The following is a 25,358-nucleotide window of genomic DNA, read 5'->3' as shown; positions in this document are numbered from 1 at the left end:
TCTGGACTTGCAATAGATCATTTACAACAAAAAGTATTGGCTTAGGTAGACGGTCTGATGTTTTCGCTTACAAATCCGACCATCTCCCTGCCAAACCTATTACGAGAATTCGAAAAATACGGCACACTAACCTAAAAATTAATTTTTCAAAATCAGAGGCGATGGGTGTTGGCATACCACAGCCACAGCTTATACATCTCCAAGCTAGCTTTAACTTAAAATGGACGGACACGGCTTTGAGCACGCACACCCCCCACTGAAATTTTCAAAACTCTATGACCTCAACTTCTCTCCTCACCTGAAAACGATTAAGAAATGACTTAACCAGTGGCACACTGGCCTCCATCCATGGTTTGGCCGTTGTAATATACTCAAAGTGACCATTCTCCTGAAATTCCTTTTATCTCTTACAGGTCCTACCTATCCATGTCCCCCGCAAGCTACTTTAAACAAGTGCAATCAACAGTCATAGAGTTCATATGGGCCTGAAAAAGACCCCGGCTCAGCAAGAAAATACTTTCCCTCCCTAAACAAACATGGAGGTTTGGCGATACCGGACATCCGCACTTACTATCACGCCGTACACTTAAGTAGGCTAATAGATTGGTGCCGACACGGGGAAACCAAGCTATGGCCTCAGCTGGAGCAAGCCCAAAGTGACATCCCCCTCCTTAGAGCCCCTTGGTGCTACTCAGCGCTCCCTCCAAATATTAAACGCCATCCCTTGATAGGCACTACCACAAACATATGTGCACGTCGTATCTCCCAAGCCTCTCTTTCATCCCGAAACTCGCCCTTTCTCCCTATTTTGAGTAATCCCTAGTTCGAACCGGGCCTTCATGACGTGGTCTTTCGAGGTTTAAGTGGCTCTGGCCTTTTCCAAGCTTCTCACTTTAGTTCAATGGGACGCTGGAAGACTATAGCAGAACTATCAGACCCCACAGGCCTGTTCCGCTTGGACTTCTTAAGAGCACTTCAGCTCCGCCACTTCCTATGGCCCATATCGCCTCCCGACGACCCTAGCCAGCCCCTCGCGACACTAGAAGAATACTATACTGAAACTTGAATTCTACCACATGCACTCTCCCTCGCATACACCTTGTTAATTACGTCCCCAGCAGAATACCAGCCCCAGGGCCTGACTAGGTGGGAACGAGAGCTAAACTGCCAGTTCAGTACTAACCAACGACACCGAATCCTCAGATAAACACATAAATCCTCCATCTGCACACAAATCCAAGAAACCAACTACAAAATTATGTCGAGGTGGTATAGAACCCATCGCTACTACATTAATTTTTCCCCGCAACACCCAATCTCTGTTGGCGCTACCAGAGAAAATGCGGAACCCTTCTTTATATATTCTGGTCATGCCCCAAGATTATGGATTTATGGAGGAATGTTCGCCAGATAGTACAAAAATATACAGAACGCGCTATTCCAGATGATTCTTTCACCTTCAGGCATCCGACACCCCCGAACGCGCCTATAAGAAGTCAGTGATACGCCACCTTCTCGATGCAGCCAAAGCATGCATCCCCTTCTACTGGAAATCCCCACACCCACCGACCATTGATCTGTGGCTTAGAAAAGTAGACAATATGAATAAAATAGAAGACCTTATTCTCACAGCCCAACATAGGCAGGACACATACTCTAAAACCTGGATGCTATGGAACCTATTTGTATACCCAGAAGAGGGCCAGGCCCTTAGAGGAGGTAACTCTGATGCCTAAAACATACAACTCTGCCGCCATTTTGCTATTTACGCACTGTGATACATTTCCTGGAATGCAAGCTAACTTACACTCATTAGATCCATGTTCGTAGACCCCCCCCACCTCTACCCCCCTCCCCCCACCTCTACCCCCCCCTGTCTTCCCTCCCTCCCCCACTAACATCTCTCTACACACTTTCTAAGCTACCTCTGCCTTCTCCTACTCTTAATAACTCTGAAAATGAAAAGAGATGGAGCTCATAGAGCGACACTATATCCACACTTCACGAATACAAATGTCCCTCACAGGGCAGGAGAATGCGTGGTAGGCCTGATAGAACTGTATAGCAAGAAGATTTGACCTACAATACAATTTGGACAGTAATGTCATTATACGCACTATACTCTCCTTTCCTATATCATTGCAAACTGTGATAAGATGTACTGTAACAACATGTACGCCAAAGTAATATGGTTCTTATTTTTTCTTTTGTATATCTGTTCCCTTTATTGTATTGTCATAGTGTTGCCCTGTGGACCTCTTTCTCAGAATAAATAAATTAATTAAAAAAAAAAAGTCAGTCCCAAAAAGTGTCCAGTTAAAATATACTGTGCAGTACACCAGGTGGAGCCCACCACCAAACGCACATACACTCAACAATTCTAATTGCCAGACTTTCAGGTGTGGCAAGCAAGCATGAGCAAATAAGCCGCACAGTGCTGCAGTTCGAAACACATACAGCCGACCGCACTGTGTGCCAGCGCCACTCAGTTTAACTGCTCTCCCAACACACGCCGCCTGGCTTTGCCTCTGATGCATTTCATTGTGATGACAACTTTTTCTAGAAGGTAGCCTTCTCACTACAGTAAAAGGGATTAGGGGCTGTATAGAAATCCAGATCACTTTTACTGAACGGACAATTGCCAGCTGTAAAAAATTATACCAACCAAGCTATGAGCTTGCTTTATACACTTCCGTCCAGAATTTTTTTGTAAATTTATGGATATAGAGGTGGTTAAAGTGTTACTAAACCCACAACAGTAAAATCAGTCTGTATATGCAGTAAAGCATGCTTGTTATACTTGCTGTGGAACCTAATGGAATAATCCTCTGCATTGTGTAAATAGGCTGTTTGATCCTGTATGCACAGATCCTCCCCTTCTTGCATTGCCCCCAAAACATTCCAGATAAGATAGAGTGAATGTGATCAGGCTGCACATGCTCAGTTTGGTGTGCATTACTAGAGAGTTTTTTTTTTTTCTTGGGAGAGAGGCCCTGTGTTGATCACATGCAATCAGCACTGTCCAGACAGAGGGTCAGGGGTCCTACATACTGATAGGACAGTCAGTGCAGTATGACAACTCCTCCTACAAACTTTAACCAGGTACTGATAGAAGTCACAAGACTGCTATATACTGCTGATGAGAAAAGGTATTTAGCAGTTTATATTTACAAAAAATTATTGCATTTTCATGTTCTGTGTACTTTGGGAGACCAGATATAGTGAATGCAGGGTCCTGGGTTTAGTAACACTTTAAGGTTTGACATGTTGGATATTTATGCACTTGGTACAACTTCATCTTAATGATATTATACAGGACACAGGCTGAATATTAATAGATTCTGAGTTATAGACTGGTACCTTCAGGTGACTGGACACTGCAAAGGTTTTGAGGCCATGCACCCTGAACATACCTTTTATAACCATACCCCTTTCCCCGAGTTCTCAATTCTTTTCTAGTGTCCTAAGGTGATGTCCCTCTTATACTCCATTTAGAAATTGCTCTTAGCTTAACTAGTTTATTATTTTCCTTCAGATACTTTTATTAGCTCTTCACTGCCTTCTCCTACAATAGAAGCAGTGCATCTGTATTGGTGCTACCGCTGTAAAAACTTTGGGAGCTGTACCTGGACTCCACACTGTGGGGGACAGCCTGTAATGTTCCATCAAGCACTGGATGCTGTGTGGAAGCTCACCTCTTTACTTTTTGTAGTTAGCTGCAGGCGTCATACAGGTCCATAGCTGAGGTCCATCTCTATGGAATCAAAAACCTGAAAAACGCTTGGGAGTTATACCCAGCCATTATGGGGCGAAGCCTGGACTCTGTATACAGTATCTCACAAAAGGGAGTACATCCCTCACATTTTTGTAAACATTTTATTATATCTTTTCATGTGACAACACTGAAGATATTACACTTTGCTACAATGTAAAGTAGTGAGTGTACAGCTTGTATAACAGTGTAAATTTGCTGTCCCCTCAAAATAAATCAACACACAGTCATTAATGTCTAAACCGCTGGCAACAAAAGTGAGTACACCCCTAAGTGAAAATGTCCAAATTGGGCCCAATTAGCCATTTTCCCTCCCCGGTGGCATGTGACTCGTTAGTGTTACAATGACTCAGGTGTGAATGGGGAGCAGTTGTGTTAAATTTGGTGTTAATGCTCTCACTCTCTCATACTAGTCACTGGAAGTTCAACATGACACCTCATGGCAAAGAACTTTCTGAGGATCTGAAAAAAAGAATTGTTGCTCTATGTAAAGATGGCCTAGGCTACAAGAAGATTGCCAAGACCCTGAATCTGAGCTGCAGCACGGTGGCCAAGACCGTACAGCGGTTTAACAGGACAGGTTCCACTCAGGACAGGCCTCGCCATCATTGACCAAAGAAGTTGAGTGCACATGCTCAGTATCATATCCAGAGGTTGTCTTTGGGAAATACATGTATGAGTGCTGTCAGCATTGCTGCAGAGGTTGAAGGGGTGGGGGGGGTCAGCCTGTCAGTGCTCAGACCGTATGCTGCACACTGCATCAAATTGGTCTGCATGGCTGTCGTCCCAGAAGGAAGCCTCTTCTAAAGATGATGCACAAGAAAGCCTGCAAACAGTTTGCTGAAGACAAGCACATTAAGGACATGGATTACTTGAACCATCTCCTGTGGTCTCATGAGACAAAGATAAACCTATTTGGTTCAGATGGTGTCAAGCGTGTGTGGCGGCAACCAGGTGAGGAGTACAAAGACAAGTGTGTCTTTCCTACAGTCAAGCATGGTGCTGGTAGTGTCATGGTATGGGGCTGCATGAGTGCTGCCGGCACTGGGGAGCTACAGTTCATTGAGAGAATCATGAATGCCAACATGTACTGTGACATATGAAGAGCAAAAAGAGGGGGCTTTTTGGGACTTTGAACGAAATTACGGCCTGGTAAGGTCATGTATTTCCATCCCTGTCACAACTATAAACAAGTAAGCAAGGAGCTAGCGAGCAAAAAAAGGGGGGGGGGGTTGGGAATTTAAATGAAGCACATGGTTGCAAATCAATGATTGGTGGGTTAATAAATTGTTTAATAAATCACATACAGTGGTTAACATACAAGTTCCTATTATCACTCGACAAGGCAGTTAGGTTAGGTAATGGCACTGATATACAGTGGTTAACATACAAATTACTAATATCACTTGGCAAGGCAGATAGAATAAGTAATAACACTGGTGATAAAAAACATTGCTAGGTAAATAAGGGGCCACCAATATCAGGGTAGGTAAACATATATTGCACAGTAATGCCTGCATGATCTCTGGCCTCAATGTTCCTGTATTGAAAGATGAACCATACACGCAATGAAGATTGGTAAATGAAAGCGGTATCTAGTAGCTCGATACGTTTTGTGGTTCTGGACCACTCATCAGGAGCAGACACGCCATCATTTTGTCATTTAAAATTGTATAATGAGTCGAACGTAATTAACATGGATACAGGAGGGGTAAATGAAACCCCCCGAGAAGCAAGGTACTCACTAAGATCCGTTTGTTGATGGTGAAAGGCTGAGAGTGGTAAGCCATCTGGGAACACCACAACCGGGAGCTGAGGCGGGCGACCCAGCGTCGGCGACCAACACAGGCACCTGCCAGGGAGACACAGGACCACAAGGCACTCTGGAGAGGTGAGTGAACAAAACAGATGAAGTGTCTGTGGAGGAGTGGGGGAAAGAAGGAAAATGAGTGGCTGTGTGAAGTTAGGGAGTGAACAATAGTGAGAAAACGAAAACTGAAAAAATTATAGTAGTGAGTGAAAAAAAGGTGAGAAAATGCCCACCATATAGCTGAAACAAAGGGTCTGTAAAATAGTTGGATGGAGTGAAAGTGGCTCATATAGTGCAAAGGTTACCTGGTGCTATGAGAAAAGGACATGTTGCAGTGAAAAGCACTGAAACCAAAGAGTAGAGTGTCTCAAGTGCTGCATCCCCCCGAAGGAAGATGACTATATAGGCGCTGCCGCGGGAAAACCCGCCAACGTCACGCACGCCGAGCTCGAGCTACTAGATACCACTTTCACTTACCAATCTTCATTGTGTGTATTCTTCATCTTTCAATACAGGAACATTGAGGCCAGAGATCATGCAGGCATTACTGTGCAATATATGTTTACCTACCCTGATATTGGTGGCCCCTTATTTACCTAGGAATGTTTTTTATCACCAGTGTTATTACTTACTGTATCTGCCTTGCCAAGTGATATTAGTAATTTGTATGTTAACCACTGTATATCAGTGCAATTACCTATTCTAACCGCCTTGTCAAGTGATATTAGGAACTTGTATGTTAACCACTGTATATGATTTATTAAACAATTTATTAACCCACCAATCATTGATTTGCAATCATGTGCTTCATTTAAAGTCCCAACCCTCCCCCTTTTTGCTCGCTAGCTCCTTGCTTGCTTGCTTGTTTATATTCATGTCCTGTGACATACTGAAGCAGAGCATGATCCCCTCCCTTGGGAGACTAGGCTGCAGGGCAGTATTCCAACATAACGGCCCCAAACACACCTCCAAGATGACCACTGCCTACCTAAAGTAGCTGAGGTTAAAGGTGACAGACTGGCTAAGCATGTCTCCAGACCTAAACTCTATTGAGCATCTGTGGGGCATCCTCAAACAGAAGGTGGAGGAGCGCAAGGTCTCTAACATCCACTAGCTCTGTGATGACGTTATGGAGGAGTGGAAGAGGACTCCAATAGCAACCTGTGAAGCTCTGGTGAACTCCATGCCCAAGAGGGTTAAGGCAGTGCTGGAGAATAATGGTGGCCACAAAAAATATTGACACTTTGGGACCAATTTGGAAATTTTCACTTGGGGGTGTACTTACTTTTGTTGCCAGTGGTTTAGACGTTAATAGCTATGTGTTCAGTTATTTTGAAGGGACAGCAAATTTACACTGTTATACAAGCTGTACACGCACTACTTTACATTGTAGCAAAGTGTCATTTCTTTAGTGTTGTCACATGAAAAAAATAAATATAATAAAATATTTAAAATATTTACAAAAATGCGATGGGTGTACTCACTTTTGTGAGATACTGTAAAGACCAGTGACATGGATAGTGCTTATTGAACTGTTATTGAATTCCCACAATTCTGAATAGTATGCATTGATGCATACCTATCAGGAAAATGTCAGTTTGTTTGTAATTTAGTTACTTTTCGAACTTGGTGCGAACAATTCAACTTTTCAGAGATAGAAGAGAATAAGGAGGCCGTTGAAGATTTCTCACCCTAAAGCCTCGTACACACGATCAGATTTTCGGTGTAATGACACTGCCTAAAATCCGACCGTTAGTACGCTCCATCAGACAATTGTTGTCTAACTTTCGGCCAACAAATGTTGGATGGTAGGCTCGTAAATTTTCTTTTTTTCTCAAACAAAAGGTTTTATTGAAATTGAATAAGTGCATACAGTTCCAGAGCATATATAGCAATTTACAGAATGGAAGTCACATCTTACATATAAAAAAAAAATTTAGAAAAAGGGCCAGATAACAAATTACATCAAAAAACTCTCATCAGATAGAGCTAACTGTGGGCAATCCACGCTCCTTCAATGAATATTTCACTTATTATCCCCTACCGTACTAGCTAGTTATATAGTGCTCATCATACATCTTGTGTGTATTGAAGCTAAGAAAAACCATCTTTAGAATAAACGATCAATCACTAAATCCACTGGCACTAGGCCTGGTACATCCAGCCACTGAGCCCATAATTTCTCATATTTTTTTGAAGCTCCCCTATGCTGGTATATAATTTTTTCCATACGGAGTGTGGTCCCCATTTGTGTAATCCATTCTTGCACCGTGGGAGGATCCGTGGATTTCCAGTGCCTGAGGATAAGCAGGCGGGCCTGAAACAAAGCTCTTCTAATAGCCTGTTTAAGGATATCCTCAGTCAGTAGATCATCCACAATCCCCAGCACACATGGTTTAGGGTGTAAAGGTATCACTATCTGAAAAACTCTATTAATAGTGTTAATGACACCACTCCAATAGAGGTGCAATTTTGGGCATCTCCACAGGAGATGTATGAGATCTCCATGATCTCTGGAGCATCTGGTGCAAGTAGAGTCAGTGCCCAATCCCATACGGGCCAATCTAGCCGGCGTGTAATGCACTCTGGAGACAATATAAAGCTGTGAGAGCTTTTGAGCAGCGTTCAACGAACACATGGGAACTGCCTGCAAGGCTTCCTCCCATTGTTCCTCCTCAAAAGAACCAACATCCTGTTCCCAATAGGATACGACTCTTAGGGGCGCGTCTCCTAGGAAAAGATTCAGAAGCATAGCATAGCAGTCAGATATAAATCCTCTATAAATAGTTATAGCAAATGGGTGGTTGAAAATGGAAGTGGGCTCCAGGTTCCAAATGTCAGAACCCCTCTGTGCATCTACCGCATGTTTAAGTTGTCTGTAATAAAAAAACATAGATCCAGGCAATTGAAAGGCCTCTCTGAGCTCCGAGAAGGATCTCAATTTGCCATCTCTAAATATCTGGACCATGTGGGACACCCCGTATTGTTGCCATTTTAGACCGTAAGGTATTTTAGCTATCTCTAAATAGTGATTGTTTTCCCAGATGGGGCTGTACTTGGTGAAGCCCTCCACCCCCTGCAGCATCCTGACCTTGTTCCAGATTTTCTGCATAAGTGCGTAGGTTGGGAAGAGCCTATTGGATTTGTTGTATTGTAGGGCCTCTAATCCATCCACTACCTCTCTCTTGGAAGTGAATCGGAGTATATGGGCCGAAGGGTCCCTCAGGTTCATTTCCAAGTCCTGTCCGGGACTTATGACTCTAGCAATGTGTTGCAGCTGGGAGGCCAAATAATAAACCCAGGGGTTAGGCAATGCTAAGCCTCCATTGTCTTTAGGACGTTGTAGCTGCTCAAGTTTAATTCTGGGGGGTTTTGAAAGCCATATAAATGAACGGAAAAGGGAGTTGATGATTCTAAACTTTTTCAGAGTAATAACCATTGGAGAGTTGTGAAGCACATAAAGTAATTGTGGCATAAGGATCATCTTTATTAGGTTTATTCTGCCTACTAGGGACAGTTTTAATTTACGCCACACTTTGACCCGATCGCGACATCTATTGATCAAAGTTGTTAGGTTAAGATTAACATAGTCCAGTATGCGGGCTGTAACCTGTATGCCCAGATATTTAAAGGATGTCGAGACTGGGATGTCCTGCATATTTTGTTGGGTTGGGGGCGGGTCACGGTCTAGCAGTAGCAGAGAGGACTTGGTCCAGTTAATAACTAGGCCTGAGTACTTCCCGAACTGTCTAATTACTCTCATTGCTTCCGTCAGTGAGGTAGATGTATCACCAAGTAGCAGCATGGTGTCATCTGCATACATGATAACCTTCTCTTGAATGTCCCCATATCTAAAACCCTGTATCAAGGGATTAGCGCGTACCATAGCCGCTAGGGGCTCAATGGCCATAGCAAACAGGAGGGGAGACAGGGGGCAACCCTGCCTCGTACCTCTGTATAGTTTAAAGGGTGACGAAATCCTTCCTCCTTCCCTAATGGCTGCTATTGGAGACGAGTAGAGTAGTTGCATCCACTTAATAAATCCCTCCTCAATTCCAAATTTTCGCATCACTGCCCATAGATAGTCCCACTCGACGCTATCAAACGCCTTGTGGGCATCCAGTGACAGCAACGCTCTATCTCCCCAATTGTCTGCCAGGGATTGGATATTGAGGAAAAGCCTGCGAAGGTTTATCGCAGTCGATTTTTGGGGCATAAACCTGGATTGAGCCGAGTGGATTATACTGGGTATGACCTTATTCATGCGGATTGCCAATGCTTTAGCTAATATCTTTACATCAGTTTGTAAAAGAGATATAGGGCGGTACGACCCCGGGTCAAGGGGGTCCTTATTAGGTTTTAATATTAGAACTATATTTGCTCTAGTCATTGATTGAGGGAGGTTACCACTCTGTCTCGCTGCATTAAATACCTTCAACAGGCGTGGAAGTATATGCTCGCCATATTGTTTATATACCTCGATGGGAAGTCCATCGTCTCCCGGAGCCTTGGAATTGGGGAACAGACTGGTCGCCATCTGCAACTCCTCAACGGTTAAAGGGGCATCGAGTTCTACCTTAGCTGCCATTTGTAGACTAGGGAGCTGGATATTGTCCAGATATTCAGATAAAGAGTCTAAGGTGTATGTTTGTTTAGATTCATACAGGGAGGAATAGAATCCTACCAATTCTGCTAAGATTTGGTCCGGAGCATTGGTTAGCCCGCCAAGGTGCGTACGTAAGGCCCCAATAGAGGGGGAGGTTTGATGGGCAATGGTTGCTAACAGGCGTCCAGTGTGCTCACCCTCTTCATAGAATGCTGCTTTATGAAAAAATCTCTTCCTCTCTGCTGTAGATGTCGTGACTTTATTCAGCGCATCCTGCGCCGAAAGCCACGCCTCTTTGTTAGCTTGGGTTGGATCTGTGATAAATTTATTCTCCAGATCCTCTGCCATGCTTTCAATTCCCTCCCTCTGAGCATGTGTCTTTCTTTTAATAGCTTGAATTTCAGTTATGAAAAGGCCTCTCAGGACAGCCTTAAAGGCTTCCCAGTTCACCGCCCACAGATCGTCGGCCGTATGTAAGCGCCAAAAGTCTGTGATATGAGATTCTATTTGCTCATGGGAAGGGAAGAGATTTAACCAAAAAGCGTTCATTTTCCATGGGGCCTTTGCCACCGTAGAAGGGGGGCGCACCTCCAGAGTTACAATCAATGGGGAGTGATCCGACACACTCCTGAGAGCATAAATCACCCCAGAGATGTGTCGTTCAGCTGCATTGGAGCATAAGCCTAAATCTATCCTTGATAGTGATGAATAGCTTTTTGAGAAACAAGAGAACTGTTTTACCCCCGGGTTTTTAGCTCTCCATGGGTCTTTCCATCCTACTTCCTCAATAAATTTCCTAAGAGCAGTTCGGTGTACCCCCTTCCCTCCCACCACAGGCGGATGCTTATCTAGCACCGGATCCGTATAGTTGTTGAAGTCCCCGAAGACATACATTGGTGTCTCCGGATACTTCATTTGGAACATCACCAGGATTCTCAACACCAAATTGTTGTATGGAGGGGGTACATATACAAAAGCTAGTATACATTTAAAGGTAAACAATTTGCAACATAAAAATACATATCTCCCCTCTGCATCAATCTCAGAAGCTAACTCCTCGTAATCTATGGAGCCGTGTATCAGTACACTCACACCCCGAGAATACGAGGTGTGAGTGGAGTGATATGCCTTACCCACCCATCTGAAATTAATGCATGACAGAGAGTCGGCAGTAAGGTGAGTCTCTTGTAAAGCACATATAGCCGGGAGACGTTTCCTTAGTAAAGATGATACATTGTCCGCTTTAGGGGATCTTGCAGGCCCCGAACGTTCCATGAAAGAACAGTCACTGTCTTCATTTTTGGGTGACTAGTAGGCAATTAACAGGGAAAAACCATGTGTTGCCCCTCTGACTCCCCAACCGGGGGGGGGAGGGGACCGTCATGTCATACCCTGAAAGGGCTAACAAGTGACAAATCTGCCAGCATAAGAAAAAGAAAGTCACGGCTCTATCCAAAAACCATGATACCTCAATCGCTCTGGAACAAACTTGTATGAAGGAGTACCTTAGAACGCACAACGGTGCGTAAACCGAACAGAAGTGCCTCTTCTGACATGAGTTATCCATCAACATGCACTTGTCGCATCGAAGGGCAACCATTTCCTGTAATCCACGACACCGATGTGTCAACAGAGATAACAAAACTGTGTGGGACAACCGGTCCCTCCAACCCCTGACGGGGTTCTGAACAACAATGACATATTTTCTGGTACTTGCTAGGAAGTACATTGCCATGATCCATCTCATCATCGAACTCGCATTTTTGTAAGGAATGAATCAATGTATGTTTCCGGCACTACCCTCAGCTGAGGGGAAAACAAAGAAAGGAAAGTCCCCTGGGCCTTTGTTAAAGATGTCAATCTATCTCCGCTTCTGGTCTCCTATCTTGACGGAGCTCATTTTCATTAGCGTCCAGCCAGTCTGCAGCCTCCGCCGGGTGTTCAAAAAAGTGTGCTCTGCCCCTTAGGGTAACTCTGAGTTTCGCAGGATAAAGCATTGCATAGGAAGCTTGTACTCTCTGCAAGCGTTTTTTGATTTCAGAGAACCGCGCACGATTCTTCTGAACTGCAGCCGAGAAATCTGGGTAGAATGAAATCCGCGTGCCATTGTACTGGATATTTCTCTTTTCTCTGGCTAATTTCAGGATAATTTCTCTGTCTCTATAATTCAAGAGACGGACCAGTATTGGGCGAGGGGGGTTTCCAGGCGGGAGAGGTCTGGGGGGTATTCTGTGAGCTCTTTCCACAGCATAAAAATGAGTGAGAGCCTCCTTGCCAAATATCTCAGCCATCCATTGTTCTATGAATTGCGTGGGGTCACGGCCCTCCACCTTCTCCGGTAAGCCCACTATGCGTCTGAGACGGTTTTCAAAATCCTCAGGGCGGGTATCTGTGGCTCTCGCTAAACGTGTGGTGGAGTGGGAGCCTCTAATCAGTGTAGGGAGTTTATCTTCAAGCTCACTTATTCTGCTTTCTGCTGCAGTGGTACGCTCTCGGATTTTCTGAATATCTTGTCTGATGAGACTAACCTCCTCCTTGAGTCCACCAAAACGTACTTGTAGATTGTTTACAGAGGCTGTATATTTATTAACTGCTTTTAAAATGTCTGCCAGTGTGGGCTGTTCACCCCCCTCCTCCTCCTCATGTTCTTCAAGCTCATCAGCTATAGCATCACTGACCTCTCCCTGTGTCAACATGGCCCCTGCTCCCTGTTGTCTTACACCCTCTTCTTCCTCCGTATCATTAAAGTCAGGGCATTCACTTAGTGACTGTGCTGCAGCCAGGCCTGATTTCTCAGACAGTTTTTGAGCATAGTACCTCATATCCTTAGGGTGATCAGCGGAGCCATCCTTAGAGCCTTTCTGCTGCTTGTGCTGTCCCTCCTTCAGCTTGTCACGTTTCTGTGTGGACGGCGGAGCGGCGCCATTTTAAGGATCCATCCTGGAGCCTTCTCCTTTCTGTCCTCGGGTCATCATGCCCTCCAAATAAACCGGAGCTGGTGCGGAATGTGAAGGGGAGTCTCCCCGACCGATCAAGCCGAAAACGGGGGTTATAGAGTGCCGGTAACCGGATCAAATCAGGATCACTGCGGGAGCTCTGTGACTAAACGTCCGCTCACATGCCGCGCTGGCCACGCCCTCCAGGCTCGTACATTTTCAGCGGAAAAGGGCCTATTGTCAGATTTTCGTCTCGTCTGTACACAAGTCCGTCACACAAAAGTCCAAAGTACAAACAGGCATGCTCGGAATCAATGCCCACCAAACACGACATTAGCAGAAGGTGCCCAAAGGGTGGCGCTCAAGAGCTGAAATTCCATGTAGTACGTCATTACGTTCATGTTTATTGGCCGACAATTGTGTACCGTTTGTATGCAAGACAAGTTCCCGACACACGCCCTTCGGACAAAAGTCTGACGCTCTGTTGGCCAACAATCTGATCTACGAGGCTTGAGGCTCTTATACATCTGGTGTTATGGCTTTGCGCAGTACGCTTGCCAATGTTGCTATGCTCACTTCTATGCATAAAAGCCTTGTCAATGTCACACTTGAATCTCCTCTGTCTTGCCATGCCCAGTTTGTATATAGAGACCTGCTAAAAATAAAAACTACATTTCCTGTTCATCAGCAAATAGAATAGGCATATTGTGAAGATTGGATGAATCTAGAAAAGGTTTTCACCATTCCAGAAATCACTGCCAAGCTCTATCCAGTGGAAAAAGAATCCACACAAAAAGTGGTCTGTTCTGGAAGTAGACCCTGCCATCTACATTTTAAGCAAACATCTTACTGTACCAATTGATGTTCCTCCTTTAAAAAATTCTGCTGATAGAAAGTTTGAAATGCTTTCAATGGCCCTTTTTTTTTTTTTACACTTGCGGGCCCAGCTCTAACCAACTATTGCTACAATTTCCATCTGCCAAACTGCCTCTAACTGGACTAGGGACACTGAACTACCAATACGATCCTGCTTTTCTGGATCATAATTTAACAGAACAATTACAGAAATTACCTCCTGCCTTGCTGTTTTGTGTGGATGCCCTAGAACAAGTTATGATAGAAATCTCCAAAATTGCTCTGTTTCCCATTCACATGCGCAGAATCTAATGGCTCTAAGCCTAGTCAGCTGAAGCTGCCTGTAAAATATGCCTCACACATATGTCCTTTGATGAAATATGCAGCTTGGTCCACCAATCTTCCTGAAAACCCTTTTCCTAATGAAGGGGTGCCCTTTTACTACTTATGCCGCGTACACACGATCGGACATTCCGACAACAAAATCCATGCTTTTTTTCTGACGGATGTTGGCTCAAACTTGTCTTGCATACACATGGTCACGCAGATGTTGTCAGAAGTTCTGAATGTCAAGAACGCGGTGACATACAACACGTACGACGAGCCAAGAAAAATTAAGTTCAATAGTCAGTGTGGCTCTTCTGCTTGATTCCGAGCATGTGAGGAATTTTGTGTGTCGGAATTGTGTACACACGATCGGAATTTCCGACAATGGATTTTGTTGTCGGAAAATTTGAGATCCAGATCTCAAATTTTGTTTGTCGGAAACTCAGATGGAAAATGTCCAATGGAGCCTACACACGGTCGGAATTTCCGACCAACAAGCTCCCATCGAACATTTGTTGTCGGAAATTCTGACCGTGTGTACGCGGCATTAGAGTGGAAAGGTCTGTTGCAGTTTGCCTATTTCTGGGTCACAGACATTCCAGATGCCACAGGCATGCGAGTTGAAACAATGGTTTCAAAGCGTACGAAATAGTGTTTAAAACCCTACCCCCCAATCTCTCTCTTCCCTCAAATCAACCAAAATCTGCCCAAGGACAGTTAGATTTGCAGAATTCCCTGAACCATGTTTTGTTCCATTGAGTAGTTGTTCCAGTACCTCTAGAGTACAGGTTCAAAGGATTCTGTTCAACCCTCTTCGCAGTCTCAAAACCCAACTTGGGTAATCGTCCTATCCTGAACCTAAAATCTCTCAACAAATTCCTTCATATTTCAAAATTTTGCTTGACATCCGCAATTTCAGTTATTGCCTCTCTGAAGTAAGGGGAATACTTGGCATATGTATACATTCAACACACCTATCTGCATTTTCCCATTTATCCACCTCATCAGTGCTTACTATGTTTTGCAATAGGAGACAATCACTTCCAGTTTGTCACACTGCTATTTGGCCTACCCTTTCTTCCCAGAGTATTCTCAAAGTTTTTTGCACCTCTTCTTGCCCTTCTAAGAACTCAAGGCATCCATGTTACAGGTTATTTAGAGTACCTTCTTCTAAAGGACTTCTCTGCAAACGTCCACAGGACAATAAAGATGCTTTGAGCTTCATTCCCAGAAATTGCTCTGTTCCTCGCATTCTGGCCTTCTTATAAACTGGACTTGACCTTGACAAAACTTGGCCTTAAGGCCTTAAGCAGTCTGACAAGACAGGTTTGTATTATTTTTCAAAGACCTGTGGCCTCACTCTTCTTTGTCAAATCCTTTATTCAACTTCTATCTCAAACCAGACCCCCTTACAGCATTCTATGCTTCCGTTTGACCTCAAACTTGTTCTCTCTGCCACGCAGAAACCATTCTTTGAATCCATTAGGGAAATCCCCCCCAAATGATCTCTCCTGTAAAATGGCCATCTTGGCTGCTATCAAGCCCATCAAACGTATCTCTGAGTTTGCAGCCTTCTCTGTAAAGAGCCATTCCTCGTCCTTCACAAGGGCGTACCCAAAGCCACCCTTTCTTCCTAAGGTGGTATCAGTCTTCCATCTCAAAGACACAGTCCCCCTTTTTATGTCCTGCTTCAAAGCACCCAATGGTGATTGCTCTTCACTGCCTGGACGTAGTCAACTATCAGAATCTACTTCAAAGCAACCTCTTATGCTGGGAAAACTGACTGCCTATTAGTCCTGAATAGGGCATTTTGCTTCAAAGTCCACCATCGCTAGATGAATAAGACAACTTCTCATCAGAGCTTATATTCTAAAGGGCAAAGCTCTTCCTGCACGTTTTATGCACTCACTTCACTAGATAGGGAATTCCTTGGGCATTCTGACATAAAGCCTCAGCGGCTCAGCTTTGTAAGGCCACCATCTTGTCTTCTATTCATACCTTTTAAAAGTTCTATCAGGGGACAGCCAATCTTCTGTGGATGCAGCTTTTGGCCACAAGATTCTTGTAGCAGCACTCTTAAGTTTGGTCTCTTAAACCCTTGGTATTGTTGGGCCTTTTGGCACAATTTGAATTTGACTAGTTGTTGCCCACCCTTCTCAGTCAATCATTGCTTAGGGATGTCCCAGGGTCTATGAATATACATCCTGTGTCCTATACTCTATGAGTAAAGGGGTATTAATCCCAAAAGTAGATATTGCAGCTTATCAATTGTGATACCTTCCTTTTTTTTATTTAGGCCTTATTTCCTATATTTTCATCTGCTGTTCTAGCCAGTAAGTCTGTAAGCTCTCCTGAAAATGTAGCCGTCGGTTACACTGACGAGTGCTTACAACGATCAGATTACATGTTTTTATGTACAAGCTGTTGCTGTAACTGCTTGTACAACTGCAGTGTTAGCTGGAGTTTGGCTTCAATTTGGTACTGTATCTAAATCTGTTAGTACATCTAAAACCGGCCATAGACAGAGCAAATTTCTCTCCTGCAACCACAGACAGTGCTGACTGGGGAATCCCTCCCACGGAGTCATTTTGCTCTTCCAGCGGAGGTGCAGGGAAAGCGATCCCCGCCGGGAAAACACAGTTATTATGGATAGCAGCTTTAACAGCCGCTAGCTATAATGTAAAATCCGGCAGGCTGGTTGTACCCAAGTTGATCAATCGATCAACTTTGGGTGCATTCAGCCTGCCCATACATGGTTCGAACCTCGGCCATTTCAGCAGAAACCGGCCGAGATTCGAACCGTCTATGGCCAGCTTAATACTCCCCTCGCCACAGAATGACAGTGCTGTTGTTTAAAGGTGCCTCTGTGCTCCTTCCCCCAAAGTGGGGACACTCTAATACAGAGGGTTTTACTTGCAGGATCACCATGTGAAAAGAGGGGAAAAAATCCTAAGGAATAAAAACGAATGCAGCCCCCCCCCCCCCCCCCCCCCCAGTGATTAAAAATATTAGATTTTTGGTTTTAATACTGCTTTTAAGGTAAAAGGAACCCTAAGTACAGTACAGGACACAAGCCTAGGAGGAGACACCCAGGGGGCATGTTCTCAAAAGATTTGCCAGTGTCCAATCACTTGAAGGTACCAACCAATAACCCTGCGCATATGAATATTTAGTCTACATCCTATACTGTACTTCAAGATATGGAATTTACAGGTAAGTTAAAAATCTTTTTTTCTTATGGTTGTAGATGAGTAGGAATATAACATTTAGGACTTGTTTGACAGGCAGTGAGGAGACATTATGTTGCATCTCCTCCGCCTATTTTAATTCCTCAAACGCATGCATTGCACTCAGTGGCGGTGTGGTCCCATTAAGTTAAATCGGTCACACTCGACAGTTGGTACTGTCCCCGCCTGCTGCGTTTGCAGCTTAGGGAGGAATTGTGTGTGTGTGTGGGTTGTGGGGGGGGGGGGCATGTAAAAACACAGCTCATTCACATGTTTTTTCTGCCCACCCCCAACTTCAAGTGTAAACAAGGCCTAAAAAATTCAACAGAGAGTGGGGACCCCTACCTGACTGCAGCAGCTGTGCAGACCTCAGAGTCTAAAGCTTCGTGCATCATGTCAGTGAAGTCTCTGAGCATATAAAAAACTGTCAGATAATTGAATTCTCCAGCATCTACCAAAAGATTAAATATCAGTTTAGATGGCGTGGCACATAAAGTTACTTGCTGCTAAATCATCTTCCTTTCAATAAAATTTGGGACATTTGTTAATGGGATTTTGTTGGCATCAGAGAAGATTTTGCATCCCATGACAGTCTAATAAATTGCAAGGTGCACTTGAAGCTGGTCAGGAGGTTAACTGCAGGTCAAATACAGCTTTCGATAAATTCTGAAATGATCTCAGAAGCATTTCAAGCATTTCTAGCATTATACTGATGCTATTTTACGGGTAAAATGTACACATGAATTGCTTTCTGCCTGACTCAATCCCTATAATCTAGACTTGATTTTCCTTTTTTGGCAGGTGGCTGCATGCTTGCTTCTCTTTTTGGAGGAGGAAGATGCCTTCTGGATGATGTGTGCTGTTATAGAAGATCTGGTGCCTGCATCCTATTTTAGCACCACTCTGCTAGGTGTTCAGACAGACCAACGAGTACTCAGACACCTCATTGTTCAGTATCTCCCTCGGCTGGATAAGCTTTTACAGGAACATGATATTGGTGAGTGACTTTGTATATTTATGTATAGGAATGACAGCGCTTGGTCATTCTCATTGTTATAGGCATTGCAAGTAGACACAAAGACGTGTTTTACCTGCAAGATTTTCTTCTATTGCTGTAATTATCTCTGTATATTGTGCACAAATTGCCATTACTGTATGTCTCTTTTCTCATGACCTGCAGAGCTGTCCCTCATCACTTTGCACTGGTTCCTTACTGCATTTGCCAGTGTAGTGCACATAAAACTGCTGTTACGGATCTGGGATGTATTCTTCTACCAGGGCTCTCTGGTCCTGTTTCAGACCACTTTGGGCATGCTGAAAATTAAGGTATGTTTATTTAGTAGTGTGTACAGTTCTTATCTATATTTAACTAGTTTTGCTGTCTGGCACTGCTTACTTTTACTAACAATTGCGTGGTCGTGCGACGCTGTACCCACTTAAAATATGTCCTTTTTTTTCCCCCACAAATAGAGCTTTCTTTTGGTGGTATTTGATCACCTCTGCATTTTTTATGTTCTGCGCTATAAACAAAAAAAGACCGACAATTTTGAAGAAAATAACGGAAAATTTATATCAAATACTTACCGTAATTTTCCTTTCCTGATAGGCTCCATGGCAGCATACGTGTGGGTAGGCTCCGCCTCCATAACTACCCAATAGGACCCCCTCTCCCATAAATCTTTGCTCTAGGCTGCTATCCATGTTCCGTAACTAGCCTACTCCAGACATTTTGGGAGGGACTCCTGCTGCCATGGAGCCTATCAGGAAAGGAAAATTACGGTAAGTATTTGATATAAATTTTCCGTTTTCCTGACAGGCTCCATGGCAGCATACGTGTGGGAAATAACTCGCCCAAAAATACACACGGGCGGGCAAAAATGTTTGAGCAAAGAAACCAAATTTATTTTACATGGTCAACCGACAATACTTGTAAACCAAAATTAATGGATGACAGAGCCGCAGGCTCAACACAATAATGAGAAACAAATGTGTTAATAGAAGACCAGGAAGCCGCTCTACAAATGATTTCAGGCGCGACATGCCGGGAAGCTGCCCACGAGGTCGAGATACTCCTGGTCGAATGAGCCGTCACTGCCTCTGGAGGGGCCAAGCCCTTTGCCTTGTATGCCCTCTGAATGGTCTGCACAATCCAAGAGGAAATTGATCTGACCGAAGCTCGCCTTCCTTTGTTTTTACCATGGAGAAGAACGAAAAGGAATTCCGTTTGTCTGAATGGACTTGTGACCTCCAGATATTGCTTTAGAGTGTGGCCTACGTCAAGTGGATGAACATCCTGATCGTCCGTTGTTCTGAAAGTAGGAAGTACAATCTCTTGATTTTCATGAAAGACTGAGGTCACTTTAGGGTTTGAACCAAGCATGGGAATCAACACTACCCTATCTGGAAAGAAGGTTAGGAAAGGTTCTTCAGAACCTAAATTTCTAATCTCTGACACTCTTTTAGCCGATGTCACAGCTACTAAGAAAGTGGTCTTGAGTGTGAGATCTCTCATGGAAAGAGGTTTGTCAGGATCTGATCCGAGATTGGAGAGAAAATCCAAGACAATAGGAAGGTCCCATTTGGGAAATCTAGGTCTTCTTTGAGGTTTAAGCCTGATAACTCCTTTAAAGAATTGACGGACTAATGTGTGATTAGCCCAGGATACTCCTGTGAAGGCCGAGATGGCTGACACTTGCACTCTTAGTGAGCTGACTGCTAAAGATAGGTCCAGCCCTGATTGGAGAAAACTTAGAATGTCTTCTACTGCTGGAGACTTACACGGATTTGACCGGGAAGACATGTGATCAGAGAATTTAGACCATATCCGTTCGTATACCCTGTTCGTACTTCCCCTCCGGGCACTGAGAAGAGTTGGAATAGCTTCTTCCGGACAGCCTAGGGATTCAAGCCTTTCCCTCTCAATAACCACACCCTGAGGTGTAGGCAAGATGGGCATGGGTGTAACATCGAGCCTTGCGACAGTAGATCCGGCCTGAGAGGAAGGGGAACTGGGTCTTGATAACTCAGGAGTGACAACAGAGGAAACCACGGCCTGTTGGGCCAGAAAGGAATCGCTGCAATGATCTCCACCTTCTCTGTTCTGAGCCTCCGGAGGAATTGCAGAATCACCGGTACCGGAGGGAAGGCATAAGCCTTCTGAAACTTCCAATGATCTGAGAGAGCATCTATCCCGTAAGCCTGAGGGTCTCTGAACCTCGAATAATATCTGGGCATCTTGTGGTTACATGGAGAAGCAAATAAATCGACCTCTGGAAGTACTCCCAGGGTCAGAAGCCACTCGAACACCTCTCTGTGGAGAGACCACTCGTTGTTGTCCATCTGCACTCTCGAGAGGAAGTCCGCCTGTACATTCTGGATCCCCGGAATGTAAAATGCCGAGATGTTGGACAAATATTTCTGAGCCCAGCTCATTATTGGCTCCACTTCTTGTAGCAGAGACCAGCTGCGAGTTCCACCTTGCCTCTTTATGTAAGCTACCGCGGTTGTATTGTCCAACCTTAGCATCACAGATGAACCTTCTATTAGATGGCGAAATGACAGGAGTGCCTGAAAGGCGGCCTTCAGCTCCAGAATGTTGGAGACAATCCCTCGAGCAGGGAAACCCCATCGGCCCTGCGCCACTTCTGAAAGGCAGTGAGCGCCCCAACCTCGATTGCTGGCATCTGAAGTTAACGTGACCCATGAGATGGGCATGATTGAATGGTGATTGCGCAGATTCTTCCCTTGAAGCCACCAAAGAAGAGACGTCCTCATGGATGACGTAAGATGTATGCGCTGGATTTGGCTGGAAGAATCCCATTGTTGAAGGAACCCTTTTTGGAAGGGTCGTGTATGCCATTGGGCCCACTTCACCATAGGAATGGTAGCTGTCATTGTGCCAATTACTTTCAGGCAATGGAGAGCTGAGAGGTGAGACGACGCAAGGGCCCTGTGTATTCTGTCTCGAATCACTCCAATCTTCTCCTCTGGAAGGGAGATAGTGCCTTCCAATGTGTCGAAGTGAGCCCCTAGAAACACCAGAGATTGTGTTGGCTCTAAATGGCTCTTCTCTAGATTCAGCAGCCACCCGAATTCCTGCAGGGTGGAGATGACTAAGCTCCTGTGCTCTAACAGTTGATCTTCGTTCTGAGCTAGGAGAAGTAGGTCGTCTAAATAGTGGTGGAGACGAACCCCCTTGATACGGAGTAGAGCCACAACCGACAAGAGGACCTTTGAGAAGACCCGAGGTGACGTTGTTAGGCCGAAGGGTAGACAAGTGAACTGCAGATGCTGATTGCCGACCGCAAAGTGGAGGAATTGTTGGAACTCTGTTGCCACTGGCACGTGAAAGTATGCATCTTTCAGATCGATTGAAATCATCCAATCTCCCAGATGTATTGAATGTTGGATCGTAATTAAAGACTCCATTTTGAACTTTTCTTTTCGAATAAAAGAATTGAGATGTGTTAAATCTATTACTGGCCTCCATGTACCGTTTTTCTTCTGTATCATGAACAGAGGAGAATACATGCCTCTGCCTTGTTCGTTTTCTGGAACAGGGACGGCTGCGCCTTGATCCAATAAACAGCTCACGTAGGTTAATAGGACCTGCTTTTTCTCTTCTGAACCTGGAAGAGCTGTGGGAACAAATCTGAGTCTTGGGGTATTGCTGAAAACCCACTTGTGACCGGAGGAGACCGTCTTGATGGTCCAGTAATCTCGGATTGAGGCCGCCCAGACATGCCCGAAGTGGCGAAGACGAGCCCCCACCTGGCATGCCTGAGCGGGCCCAATCTCAAAAGGACTTTGTGGCGTCCTGGTTGCCAGAGGAACCCCCTTTTGCGGGTTTCTTGAAAGAAGACTGCCTGGATTTCCAGGATCTAGAGAACTCCCGACCAGGTCTGTAGCTGCACGCATCCCTAGCGCGATCAGAGTTTTGTCTTCTAGGGAAACTGCGTTTCTGATTTTGTAGGCGTCTGTCTTGAGGGAGGAAACCAGACTTCCCACCTGTGGCCCGGGTTATGGCACTATCGAGCTTATTGCCGAACAATGAAGAACCTTCAAACGGAATTCGGCACCAAGCTTGCTTGGAGGCTGGGTCCGCCAACCACGGACGGAGCCATAGGGCATGACGAGCTGAAACAGCTGCCAACATAACCCGGGACATCAGGCGGATGACATCAATAGATGCCTCCCCAAGAAAGGCTGATGCCAGCCTGATCTCTTGGATAGGAGAATCCTTAGCTGTTTCAGTAGAGATACCTCCTAAGAACTCATTCACATTATCAGACCAAGATTCCAAAGCTTTGGAAACTGCAGCTATCGCAAGTACTGGCTTACATGCCATTCCTGACGTCAGGTAGATCTTCTTTAAATCCGAATCAATTCGCCTTTCCAAAGGATCTTTAAAAGATACAGTGTCTTCCAAGGGAAGCGTTACATATCTTGCTAGTCTCATTAAAGCTGCATCCACTAATGGAGCTGACTCAAGGTGCTTTACTTCCTCTTCCCTGAAAGGATATAGTTTCAAGACCTTTGACTGCATGGAACTTTTCTTGTCCATTTTGCTCCATTCCTCAGAAATGACCTCACCCAGCTCAGAGAGAAAAGGAAAATACTGTCGCTCCTTATTGAGCTGCTTAAAAAACTTCCTCTGTTTTGGGGGGAAGTAACTGGATCTTCCCACTTCAGGGCCTCTTTTACTGCCTTCACCAATGAAGGAACTAAAGCGAACTCAAACCCCACGCCAGGATCTTCCAGATCCGATTCGCTGTCTGAAACAGGAGCAGAAGGGTGACTTGGTTGGGAAGAATCCCATGTCTCATGCACAGAACCTTCACCCACTGGAGGGCATAATGGGTCTGATGGGGAATCACGGGGCTGCTGGGCTTCTCTCTCCTGTAGAGATTCTTTCACAACCCGCCTAACCATAGATTCCAAACGCTGGTCTGCACCATCCCTCTCATCTGCAGCTTTAGAGAAGCAGTGGTCACAGAGAGATTTGTCTGTTGGAACAGGCATCCTGCAACCCCAGCATGATTTTCCTGAACTCTCTTTAGAGTGAGATGAAGGGGGGTGAGAAGGATTTTTATTGCGCTGTTCAGATCTGGAAGGAGATCTATGACGGCTAGACCTGGAGGAAGATTGCCGGTGGTGTGATTTTGATGATCCACTTCCTTTATGGGAACTACGGTGTGGATCAGACCTAGTAGGGCTGTGAGGAAAGAAACACAGAGAAGATAGAGAAAGAAAATCAGCTGGTATCCTAAAAATTCTACTCTCAATCCTTGTACAGGCAGCAAAGCAAACTGCAAACATACCTGCTACAAGCGGGCTGGCCACTAGGGGGCAGTGAGGAGTCCATAGTGTCAATACAATAGGAAGCTGCAGAGACAGATTCACAGGATCAGCTGACTGACAACAGACCTCCACCCCCAGACAATAGAGATTGTCTTACCTTGAACCGCCAAGATAGTAGCCCCGGGAAGTCGCCGTATCCCCCACGAACATTCCCAGGGCTCTGAAAGCTTTCCACAGCTTTTAAAAGTGGCGCCCGTGACGTCATCGCCGACGTCAGGCGCGAGACGCTCGCGCGCATGCGCGAACCAAGCCTCGACTTCGTATTGGGTCCGCGCATGCGCAGAACGTACGCCGGTACCCGGAAGTCACAGAGAGAGCGGCTGCTGGAACGCAGAGAGCGTCAGCGCCAATCTAGGATACCAGGAAGCAGGAAAAAAACACACAGAGGTATGATACATATAAACACTGCTGCCATATGTGAATGAATGTAAAAACTTACCCCTCCACCTACGATCACCTGGGCCGAGGAACGCCATCCATACATACACACACACACACACACACACACACCGGACTTGGCAGCAGATAATGGTCGCCTGAAACATTAGGCAAACAGACCGTGCGCACATAGATGAACCGATCCAATCTTCAGCGCTACTCTGCTATACACTCCATACCCTGCTAATAGTCAGGGCCTATCGGAGGAATCTTTGGCACTCGGCATCATCGATCGTAGGGAGGTTTTCTCTTCAGGTAGGAGAACCAACACCTGGTCCTACGGAGGAGGACAAAAAAGGAACATGGATAGCAGCCTAGAGCAAAGATTTATGGGAGAGGGGGTCCTATTGGGTAGTTATGGAGGCGGAGCCTACCCACACGTATGCTGCCATGGAGCCTGTCAGGAAAACAATGTTTTCTTTGCTATAAAACATGTCCAATACAAAATAGAAAAAATCTAATTTTCTCATAAATTTAGGTCAATATGTATTCTGCTACATATTTATGGTAAAAAAAATCCCAAAAAGTGTACAGGCATACCCCACTTTTCAGTACACAATGGGGTTTATTTACTAAAGCTGGAAAGTGCAAAATCAGGCTCACTTCTGCATAGAAACCAATGAGCTTCTAACCTGGGCTTGTTCAATTTAGCTTTGGTAATAAAACCTGAAAGCTCATTGGTTTCTATGCAGAAGTGAGCATGATTTTGCACTTTCCAGCTTTAGTAAATAAACCCCATTGTGTACTTAAAAGTGGGGTATGCCTGTATATTGATTGGTTTGCACAAAAGTTATAGCGTCTGCAAACTAAGGGATATTTTTATTTATTTATTATTTTATTTTTGTTTTTACTAGTAATGGCGGCAAACAGCGACTTATAGCGGGTCTGTGATATTGCAGTGGACAATCGGGACACTGACACTTTTTGGGGACCAGTGACACTGCTTAGCAGAGACAGAGGATCCATGCCTTCTGTACTGACAGAACGATGATCTGCTTTGTTTACATAGGCAGACCGCCGTTCTGCC

At 44.8% G+C, this 25,358-nt stretch overlaps 1 protein-coding gene across 7 annotated transcripts in view; it reads left to right on the top strand.

The window, feature by feature from the left end:
• The window catches only part of SGSM3 (small G protein signaling modulator 3), a 746,342-nt gene that overhangs the window by 407,678 nt on the left and 313,306 nt on the right, over positions 1-25,358 (top strand). For all 7 annotated transcript variants that reach the window (XM_073592651.1, XM_073592650.1, XM_073592644.1 and 4 more), the window contains 2 exons: positions 18,335-18,530; positions 18,714-18,859. In XM_073592651.1, coding sequence (XP_073448752.1) covers positions 18,335-18,530; positions 18,714-18,859 — 342 coding nt within the window. The remainder of the gene's footprint in view (positions 1-18,334; positions 18,531-18,713; positions 18,860-25,358) is intronic.

Source organism: Aquarana catesbeiana, linkage group LG07, assembly GCF_042186555.1.
Source record: "Aquarana catesbeiana isolate 2022-GZ linkage group LG07, ASM4218655v1, whole genome shotgun sequence".
NCBI lineage: Eukaryota > Metazoa > Chordata > Amphibia > Anura > Ranidae > Aquarana > Aquarana catesbeiana.
Note: the sequence above shows the minus strand (reverse complement) of the source record. Positions and strands in the feature narration are given on the sequence as shown.